The following is an 11,720-nucleotide window of genomic DNA, read 5'->3' on the forward strand; positions in this document are numbered from 1 at the left end:
GTTTTGTTATGTTCTTGAATTTCACCAACTGCTACATTTAAATTGTGCAAAGATTGCAAAACTGAGTCCAATTTTTGCGAAAACTCCTCTGCCATGATCCTGTCAGCGAGTTTTCAAACTGGCAATTGTGTGTAAATCAATGGTGTGGATTTAACGTAGGTTTACAAAAACCATATTTCGCGATGAGTGGTTTTTTAAAGCTTCGAGAGCCAAACTAGTTGGACATCCATATTTCGCGGTTAATGGTTCTTTGTAGCCCTGCTGGGCAAACTAGTTGGATATCCATATTTCGCGATGAGTGGTTTTTTGAAAGCTTCGAGGGGCAAACTAGTTGGATATCCATATTTCGCGGTAAGCAGTTCTTTGTAGCCCTACGGGGCAAACTAGTTGGATATCCATATCCCGGATCCATATTTCGCGGTTTGTGGTTTTTTGTAGCCCTGCGGGGCAAACTAGTTCGATATCCTCATTTCGCGGTTAGTGGTTTTAACGACCCGTAACCACCCCAATCAGCTGCATGGGGTAAAATATTTATTAAAAAAATTAATAGCTGAACCCAATAGTTCAGCCAGGGACTGGAAACGACATATTGATGACTATAATAGAGTGTATTCAATAAACCCAAGCGGAACGAGAGCTGCTAAGTAACCGCTATCCGAACCATAAACACATGCATGATTAGACAACGAGTGTTCAATTTCCTCATAGCATCCCACGTTGTACACACGTCAGTCAAATTTGGCGATGTTGGTTTGTTAGACAACGAACCTTTGTTTTGCTTAGTGGCCGCTACGGTTCGTTGTCTGTGTGGCAGGTCACATGGGAAAAAGTGAACACGGAACAAGGGCACACGCCACAAGGGAACATCCTATGGATACGATTCTTTTTAAAGTGTATGTAGGTGGGATGAAAAGCCGACGATCAATTGAAAATTTTGACCTTTCGTATTGAAGATATGGATTTTTTTCCCAAAACACCAAAAAAAATTGGTCTTTTGGGAAAAAAATCCATATCTTCAATATGAAAGGTCAAAATTTTCAATTGACCGTCGGCTTTTCCTCCCTGCTACATACACTTTAAGAATATATCATTAGATTTATATAATTTACTTCGAGGACTGTTATATATCAAAATTTGAAAAATATCAAATTTTTATAATTTGTCATAAAATTTGTATTATATTGTGATTTTCAAAAAATGAAAATTATTTGATATCAGAAAGACATGCTTCGTATTCAGAATGCAATTCGATAGGTCCGAGGTGCTCTCATGTCCCACAAAAATACTGTCGAAACACAATAAACGCTCATTTTAGATCCCTTAAAGCAAGTAGAAATAGCTTGTACACTTTCAACATGGGAACACGTTTTGACGTATCTATAATTAGTAAAAAGATGTAGCTCAGCGGCCAGCCAACAAAAAAAAATTGTCTATAGTAGGCCCTATACGAGAAACAAGATTTTCTCTCTGAATTGGCCGTATTTTTACGTGTAAGAAAATCAATCGCATTATTTAGAAAATAAATGGGCACTTCTGGGTTGGGTATCTATAAATTCTATAGAATTTAAGTATGATATATTTTCGATGGTAATATATTTTCACTTTCAAAGTTTGTAGTTTTCATAATTGCAATTTCTGAATATTATATAAAAAGCACTAATAAGTCTATAAATGTAAGAGTATCGGATCATTTTGAATGTTAATAAATGCAAAACGCCGGCGGTAAACACCAGCAATATCAGGGATTGCCGCGATTCTTGCAGTAGCTTTTATGAATAGAATACAATAGTGGATACAATAGCGGATACAATAGCGGAACAATAGAGCTCTCTTACGGGCAAATAAACCTCGTCGCGTTTTGCTAAATTTCACTTCTTCCTTTTCATGATCTAACCGTTATTTCATTAAGTAACCGTTATTTTTAAAACTTGGCAAAACATCGACCGATGTTTTTAATATAACGATTCGTGATACCCAATTGTGGCACATTTGTGTGTCGTTTATGAAGCAGAGAATTTTATTTCAATTTTATATACGCCAAAATATTTTTTTAATTGAGCGAGAATGGCGATAGAAAAAACCTTGAAAATTCCTTTAAAATGACATTAGACCCTACCAATGATTACTGTTTCGTTTGTATAATCTAATCTTTTATTTCCTGAAATAAAATTAGGGGTCTAATGTGTATAAATGATGAAAACATCGACGTGTATACAAGAAGCTACAAGAAAAATTTACATACTTTTGGTATACGGCGAGCCAAAATCGATATAATGTATGAAAAAACTATTGTGCGTAGACTCATTTATTGTATAGAACACGCAGTTATCAACAATTGAGCGCTATTAATACACATTAATGTTTTTAAACAAATAAAATTCCAAAATATGGTACGTTTTCTGTCTTTGCTTGTCACGTGGTATGTTGAAGTAATGAAGTTGCGATTATATCTTTAAATTTACGGCCGAGTGGTCTAAGGAGCTGGTGTTATGTCAATACTGTATAGCCTATTTGTACAAAAATGGTTCATTGGGTATAACAAGATGAAAAAGGGGTAATTTTTAAAGAAGGGGGTCATTTGGTATAACATTTTTTTTAATGGGGCATTATTTTTAAAAAAATGGAGCAACATTTTATATTTTGTTTCTATTTTGAAACTTTACAATAAAAATTTACTGAAAAAAGAAAATTTCAAAGATTCCGCATAATTTTATGGCATTTTGATGATAAAATTGTAGAAAAAGAAGTTCATTGGTCAAAGGTCACTCACTACATCATAGCACACACCGCTTTCCCTATACATTGTACACACCCACCCTACCGTGAAACCCCACCCCACCACACCTCACACAGTTGACATTTTAAAGACTCAATACAAGTCAACCAACCATACACACAATACTTCAAAGACCCATGTAACACCTGAACGTATGCATCAGATCACCTGTATCAGACAGCATACAGTCATGTGGGGATATTGGGGGTGGGGGGGGGGGTGTGTGTGTGGCACACTACATGTAAACTTTTGCACCCAGGGTCTAGAGAAGCATACATGTATGTACATGAATTGCAATGTATTCAAAATTTGAAATTATACAGTACAGAAATATAAGATCATCATCATCATCATCACCTACGTCATCATCGTTATCATCATTGTCATAATAATAATACTAACAGAAATTCACCTGTAATTCTAAACATCTTTTCAAAATTGTCCCACAAAAATGTGCAGTGAGTAGCACACACAAACCACTATGGATGAGTACCATTTTACTGAGTGGGAACTGAAATGTAGGGTCCAGTGTGCATGTTTCTCTCTTTCAACAGTTTAATTTTAATGGATTGGAAAGTTCTATGAAAGAACTCTTTGATATTTTTTTGTAGTCCAAATATTTAATAAAATTATGCATTTAATTAATTATCAATTATTTCATTAATGATATAGCCTAAATAATATGATTCTGCCAAGTGACAGATAAATATTTGGTGGATATGTAGGATATATGACAGATCACAGATTTCACAGCCTCAATTAATTTGGAAAATGGCCAAATTAAGTAAAGTCAACAAATTTGAGATCTATTTTGACATTTTTAGATAATCATTTCACTTTTACATGCATTTAATCTGACTGGACTCGGACCGGACTCGGCTTCGAGTCCGAGTCCTTTTGTGTCCGAGTCCGAGCCGAGCCGAGTCTTTTTTGTGTCCGAGTCCGAGCCAAGTCCGAGCCCAACAAAAAGCGGACTCGAGTCCGAGTCCGGACTCGAACGATACATCACTGCCATGCTTACGGTTCTTCTCCCCAGATACAGCTCCTCAAGGTGGATTTGTTCACATTTCCAACCATATTTGCATGTTTGTAGAAGCGTTCCGCATAAATTATGCAAATTCAGTAACAACTAAATGCTCGTACTTTTCGCCGAAAAACTAATCGGGTGATCAACTTGTGTGTATCAATCCTGCCACAAGGTTTCGCTCCCATACGCCCGGCGAATCTTGAGATAGTCTGGTCACAAACAAAATTTACGCTGATTTTCGCATAAATTATGCAATTTAGATATGTTTATTTGCATATTTTTCACCGAAAAACATACAGTCACGGAGCACATTTGAATATCCTTCCTCCCACCAACACCAAGTAGCGTCCCCGTAAGTCTTACGAATCTCCAGATACAGTCCGGACGGACACCCTCTCCCCCCACACACACACCCGACAGTCCCATCCTGAACATAGTTCAGGCGAGACGAAAAAAGGAGTCTGCGAGACTTCGAAATGTCCACGATGAGTAGTGTTTTCTTATCTTGGACGAGAAATAAGAATTCTCTATAATTTATACCACGAGAATGTTTTAACATTTTACAGACTGTAAAAAATTACAGAATGTGGTTTTAATAACAGTTCTGATGAACATTTTCAGGACTTGTCTTATATTCTCTCATTCGTTTATTCTTTCAGGTGTTGCACAAGCTAGCGGTGATTCATGGAAGCAACAGAGACGTTTCACTCAAAACACTTTCAGAAGTTTTGGTGTTGGTAAATCGAGTTTTGAAGATCAAATTCTAACCGAATCAGAGGCGCTTCTGGACCAGATAACCACAAACAACGGCGAAGCATTTGACGTCCGTCATGACTTGGGTAACGCAAGTGCCAATGTCATCTGTTCAACTGTTTTCGGCAAACGTTACAACTATAAAGACACCAAGTTCAGGAAGTTTTAGACCTTCTCTACCGACAGTTCATTTTAGTTGGATCTGGTGGTCTCAATCTTTTCTTACCGATCATGAAGTATTTGCAACCTTCAAAGCAAGAAATGATGAGAACAAATTACCGCGAGCTCTACTCATTCGTCGGTGAAGTAATTGAACAACATAAAGTTGTGTTTCAATCGGAAAATCTGCACGATTATATCGACGTTTACTTGCGCGAGATTGAAATAAGTGAAAAACTTGGGCGTGATAGCCACATTAGTGATAAAACTTTAGTTGCGTCTGTTGGCAACCTGTTCGGTGGCGGAACAGACACCACTGCGAATACATTATATTGGGCGCTTTTATTGATTTTGAGATATCCAGAGGTTCAGGATCAATTGCAAAAAAGAAATCGACGATGTTGTGGGAAGGAATCGATTGCCGAGATATTCGGACAAATCCCAAATGCCTTACACCGAAGCAACCCTGCTCGAAGTTTCACGGTGGGCGTCCGTGTTGCCATGTGGGGCCCCACATGCCGCTGGAGAAGCGACTATATTGCTGGGATACCATATACCAAAAGATACCATTGTCTTAGCAAATCTTTGGGGTGTCCATCACGATGCTTCTATATGGGGTGAAGATGTTGATGAGTTTAGACCAGAAAGGTTTTTGGATGGAAACGGCAAGGTCTGTCGAAAAGAAGAGGTTTTGTCGTTTTCTATTGGTAAGAAGCAGCCCAATACTGATAATTTTCACAGTGTCCTTTCCACAGAGCCATATAATTCACATCTGAACTTTCTTACCACCAGGTCAACTTCTTGGACGTTACCATGAGAAAGGAGAATCAGATCTCTACACCAAGTCCATGACACAGACAGTCACCGTCCGCAGTATTAAATAGGCCTACACTCTGCCATCCAGACAGCTTGCCGCAGCTACGTCAGTCAAGCTCTCCGTCTCCGCCGCATTATATTTATACTACCGGTATTGTTTGTGACTTTTCACAGCAGACCACCAACGAAGTCAAATCTGTTCCTAGGTCAGATGAAGCAGAAGCCCAGAGCTAGTACACCAATAGCAGAGTCCCTCTTGTCATGCTTGTTGTTTATCATGCTAACATTCCTCCTCTCCACTCTATCACTAATGACAAACCCTAGTCCGACAAGTAGGACCTTTTTTCTTATAGTAGTCAGCACAGACTCTATATCTCCATGATCTCATGTTTTCGGGCCGCAGTCAAGTTGAGCAATCACAATCTGAATTTAGATGGTAACTAAGAAAAACAGGTCCTACTCGTCGATCTTCCATACTATTTAAAACCTCAGATCGGCAACAACGTACAGTTCCCGAGCAACATCCTGGTCTATCACTGTCTATACAGACATTGACAGACGATCTCACAATCTTCTTGTGCACTTCGTGAGAGCTGAAGCTCCCCCCTCTTTCTGATACCATTTCTCCCACACAACAAGTACCGTGTCCCATTGCAGGGATCATTAGTAGAGGCCACATCGGTCTATCTGGTTTTCGTGCATCATTTTTAGACAAAGGTGACAGCCAGGTTAACATTAACCATAAGAGTCTCATCTTTCTGATTAACCCGGCTGGCATTTCTGAAAAGTGACGTGAGCTGAGATATTTGGGTTAAAAAAATGCAATTTTTGTGATTTCCCCCCCCCTTTTTTTTACCAAAAATTCCAGTTATTAAAAAGATATAAATTTGAAGTAAATATGGTAAGAACTTCATATTTGCTGTTGAGAATACATGTCACATGTCTTTGAACAAGTTCGTTAGGAATGTTGATATAAACTGTGAATTTTGTTCATTTTGAACAATTCCAAGTAAAAACGAGGTGATTTACTCACGTTTTAGTGACGTTTCACCACTACACTAGTGGCTTCATCAGACTGGCAACTCATCACATCTGACAGCTTGCTTTTATAGGCAACATGATGCAAGAACAAGAAGGTTCGATCCCCTTACCTCGACACCCTAATCACTAGAAACCCGGATCAGTGAAACTCTGTATCTACCGAAAGAAAACACACACTGACCAATATCTTCAGTTCTCCTTACGGGTTAAGCAGCGCCAAGGATTTATCATTTAAAACCCACCCATATAAATCATATACCAAAATCGCTGAAAAGGTACGGTACCCTAAAACCGTGGCACATCCCCGTGTACCCCCGCTCAATCGCTATTCATGACCACACAATTCGTTTATTCCACTGAATACTGTGTGAACTACATCTAGACCTATAGGCCTACTCACACGCAAAATACGGGAGTTGTGAGGAGATAAGACTGTTTATATCAACTTACCATGCTGCACTGAAGACCTAGATGAAAATGATGACGTAACAGCTGTTATCAGTCGCTAGTATGCTTGACTCGCAATGCATTATGTTTTCACTCTCATGTAATCTCTTTCTCAGTCAGTTACTGACATATGTAAAACAAACCCATGACAAATGACTGTTAAAAAGACCAACTATGTTTAATCTCTTTCTCAGTCATGTACTGCCATACAAAACAAACTCATAAGAAATACAAAATGTGCATGCGCTTAACCTACAATTTTCGATCACATTTGAGCTCGATTATCGTATGTATTTTGAATGGTGTATCGGGCATATCACCTATCGTATGCATGTCATTTCGGTGAAATTAAATAGGGAAGCATCGCCTGCGGGCGCTGCTTCAAAAAACCAAAGGCATACTATATAGAGGGCGTATCCGAGCGTGTATCCTGGGTGTTTAAAAAACACGGATTTTCCACAGCCATGAAACCACATCGTACCATCCGCAATATGCTCGTCCATCCGAAGGATAAACTTCTCCCTCAACAGAAAGCGGAAGCCATTTATGAAATCCCCTGCGGTGACTGCCCCAGTTCCTATATTGGTGAAACTGGTCGCCCCTTTGGTATCCGACTCAAAGAGCACCAGAAAGAGGTGGAGAAATTTGAATCAAAACCATTTACTCGAGCAACACGCAAATCATCTGTCACGGACATTCACAAATCCGCCATCACTGATCATGTGGCCTCTACAAATCACTCCATCAATTGGGAGGACTCAAAAGTTATTGATCGTGAAGCCGACAAGACCATCGATCAGGTGGCTGAAAGAAGCCATCTGGATCCGCCGAAAAGGACATGACACTCTAAACAAGGACGAGGGGGGCCTACGCACTCAACAACATCTTTAACCAACTCATCACGCCCTCCACGGTGCATCCTGCTGCCTATAAAAGCAAGCAGGCAGATGTGATGAGTTGCCAGTCTGCTGAAGCCAGTGGCGTACCGTGGCCGCCCCTTCCCCGGGGGGCTGAAGAAAAGCCAATTTTGCCGCCCCTTCCTCAACAGCCCGAAAACGTTGCCCCAATTTTTTTTACGGTCCTTTTTAATTTGAAAAAGTGAAGAGCAAAAAAAAATAATAATAATTTATAGGCGCTACCGCCCCATTTTGATGTATATTACAATTTTTTCACATTGTTCGCCATTTTATCTTTACTAATTCTTTTTGCCGCCGCTCCTCTTTTTGCCGCCCTTCTTCTTCCCGCCGCCCTTCGATTTTGTCGCCCCTGCTTTGACCCCGGGGGCTGGCGCCCCAAGGCCCCCCCAAATACGCGCAAGGAAGCCACTAGTGTAGTGGTCAAACGTCACTAAAACGTGAGTAAATCACCTCGTTTTTAATTGGAATTGTTCAAAATAAACAAAATTCACACATGTCACATGTGTATTCAATATTGTTAACAAAAAAAAATCGTCTTTATAATATGAAGACGATTTTTTTGTTGTTAACAAATATTGAATACACATGTGACATGTGTGAATTTTGTTTATTTTGAACAATTTATCTTGATGCAATATTTTGGGTGAAATACATTATTTGGATGAATTTGTTCAATTTTGACCACAAAAAAGTTAATTTTACATGGTAAAAATGGAATTAAAAAAAAATTAAAATATTTGAAAGGAAACGAGCGCTTTACATTTATTCCGCCGTCATTATAATATATCGGAGCCACGTTTGCAGGCTACAAATGGCGCAGGGTTCATCAGTACAACGACTGTGACTACCCCTAACAGCTTCCCCTTGCACCTGGGTGGGGTGAGGCAAGCGATTCAAAGCGCCTTGCCCATGGGCGCAACACGGTGGTGGGACGGGGACTCGAACCCACGCACGTCGAGCAATCTCTCAGATTATGAGTCCAAGTCCGTAACCACTGAGCCACCGTGTCCTCCTTAGACAAAATATTCCATTTTCCCTCAAATATTTTGTCAAAATATAAAAGTGCAATTGTTTTGTTAACGAATATTGAATAAACACGTGACATATATTCTGCACAGCAAATATGAAGTTCATATTTTATTTACTTTCAAAGTTATAGTTGGTCTGATAATTGACAAAATAATTGAAAAAAGGTCAACCCAAATATCCAAGCCCACGTCGCTTTTTAGAAATGCCAGCCGGGTAAAATGATAAGATCAGAGTGTGTAGATACATTTTAACACCATAAGAAGTTTTGTCCAAAAATGTTGGAAGAAAACTTCAAAATCTCTATCCGGGATCTCTATATCTTAAGGGAACTGGAATGAGCGTTTTGAGCGTTTCGACAGCATTTTTTGTGGGACATGAGAGCACTGCATCAGACCTATCGAATTGCATTCTGAATACGAAGAATGTCTTTCTGATATCAAATAATTTTCATTTTATGAAATTCACGATACAATACAAATTTTATGACAAATTATTAAAATTTGATATTTTTCACATTTTGGAGATATAACAGTCCTCGAAGTAAATTTTATAAATTTAATGATATAGTCTTAAAGTATATGTAGCTGGGAGGAAAAGCGGACGGACAATTGAAAAAGTTGATATTTCATATTGAAGAGATGGATTTTTTACCCAAAAAGACCTAAATTTTTTTGGTGTTTTGGAAAAAAAATCCATATCTTCAATACGAAAGGTCAAAATTTTCAATTGATCGTCGGCTTTTCATCCCACCTACATACACTTTAGGTAGAAATCATCAGATTTATAAAGTTTTCTTCGAGTACTGTTAAATATCAAAAATATCAATTTTAATGATTTGCCATAAAATGTGTATTACATTGCGAATTTCAAAAATCAAAATTATTTGATATCAGAAGGCCATTCTTCGTATTCAGAATGCAATTCGATATGTCTGATGTGCTCTAACGTCCCACAATAAATACTGTCCAAACGTTCATACCCCACCCCTTAAATCATAGAACTTTTTATTGTGGCCTTCCTGCTGTAGGCCTCTATATTTACACGTATAAAAGTGGGAAAATACAAATAACATGTAGGCTATTTCATGTTGAAATGGCCTACGGTTTTCTGCTACCACGGTTATATGCACCATTAGCTAAAACTCAACATGATCCTCCGGCTAGCTGAAATCCTCGCATCCAAGCCACAAGGAGGTTTGGATTGAGTTGCCCGCGAGCATTCACTGTGCCAGCTCTGCGGGCCTTGCCGGACGTCACAAACTATGGGTCACTTACGTCATATAGGTCCCAGCTGGGCGAACGATCGGCGAGGCAATACACACATTGGCGATCATTGTGCGTTGGAATGAAATTGAACTTTGTTTTACCCCATTTGTTGGCTCGAAATAATAGGGAACATCATGTGATCAGTGAAAACTATAACATTTTGTGGAAAACAAAATAATAAGAATCTATTTTTTTATTGACATTGCTTGATTTCGTTTCACTTTGTTTGCATGCATACAGGTCGGCGATATTGCCCTGGAGAGAACCTGGCAAGAATGGAACTTTTCTTACTCTTCACCCACATTCTTCACAAGTTTACTCTGAAAAAAGAAACACAAGATACTGCACTCAACTTAAAAGGTATTGTTGGTGGCAGTCATTTCCCGCAACCATTTAAGATTCGTGCAATCCACCGGGAATAAAGGCAAAAGATGGGCAGAGTAACCATGGTAACATGCTATATTTAAAGTTTTAAATTGGCAAACATAATCTGACTGACCAAAGTTATGGTAATCAAGGTAATAATTCATTTAGTATGATAGCGTTTTGAATTGAGAAATGCTAGCATCTGTAACAAGCCAATGACTTGACGAGACTCGACTCGACACTCCATGCATCAGTGACTCGACACTCCATGACTCAGACTCGACTTTCAGGCTTGACTATTAAAACTAGAGCGGTTCTCGGCTATCGCGGTTCTCGGCATTCGCGGTTCTCGGTAGTGTGGGTTGGTCCGTATGTGACGTTTCTGTTCAGAACCTTGTGTGACCTTCCCCGAAAAAACATCCGCCACCACTGGTTATAACAAGGGCCTTGTAAATGCAACTGGTGAGACAGAGCCTCGAATGACGTTTGTGTTTTCAGTCTGATTTCAGTTCCCTAACAGGTACAAAGTTTACGCATTATCATAAGGCCTACCAAGTAGTGTATGTCCTATAATCTCTTATGTATGACATGGATCTTTACCATGATTGTGCAAGCAAATCGGCTTTTGCCGGGCCTCTCTTTTTCGGCGTTTTTCTCATTAAATTAGGGTCCCGTTCAAATAAAAAATAAACTGGTGTCTAGATGTAATCACAGTTAACACACCAGGAAAATTATAGAATATACAACAACCTAGTTACACCTGTAGACTGCGAACAAACATGCACCTGGCCAGACCTGGCCGTAAAACAAAGTGTTCTCCCTACGGATACCCTTAAGGGTCACACAATTATGACTCGAAAGTTCATAAATTAGCCTAAGGAAAAATAAAATTAATGTCAGAGAGATTGCGATGCATGTTCAAACGTCTTGCACAGTATACGGGCGGGCATTCAACGTACGTGCGTACCGCTAGTCTCGGGTCTAAGCGGCATGGATTGGGTCGTGGAGAACACATCTGGCCAGACAGAAGAGGGCGACTAACAAGATATTTAGCGGTCATACCCGGGTATTACGTCTACTTTAAGGGTCGAATCATTCATATTAACATGATTAATTTTTAAAGA

At 39.2% G+C, this 11,720-nt stretch overlaps 1 protein-coding gene across 1 annotated transcript in view; it reads left to right on the top strand.

The window, feature by feature from the left end:
* Positions 1-10,898, top strand: part of LOC140141889 (cytochrome P450 2J4-like) — a 31,302-nt gene extending 20,404 nt beyond the window's left edge. Inside the window, exons 2-3 of the mRNA XM_072163759.1 lie at positions 4,463-5,422; positions 10,471-10,898. Of these exons, the coding sequence (XP_072019860.1) occupies positions 4,463-4,725 (263 nt within the window). The 3' untranslated portion in view covers positions 4,726-5,422; positions 10,471-10,898. The remainder of the gene's footprint in view (positions 1-4,462; positions 5,423-10,470) is intronic.
* Positions 10,899-11,720: the final 822 nt, after the last annotated feature.

This window comes from Amphiura filiformis, chromosome 20 (assembly GCF_039555335.1).
Source record: "Amphiura filiformis chromosome 20, Afil_fr2py, whole genome shotgun sequence".
In the NCBI taxonomy this organism is placed as follows: domain Eukaryota; kingdom Metazoa; phylum Echinodermata; class Ophiuroidea; order Amphilepidida; family Amphiuridae; genus Amphiura; species Amphiura filiformis.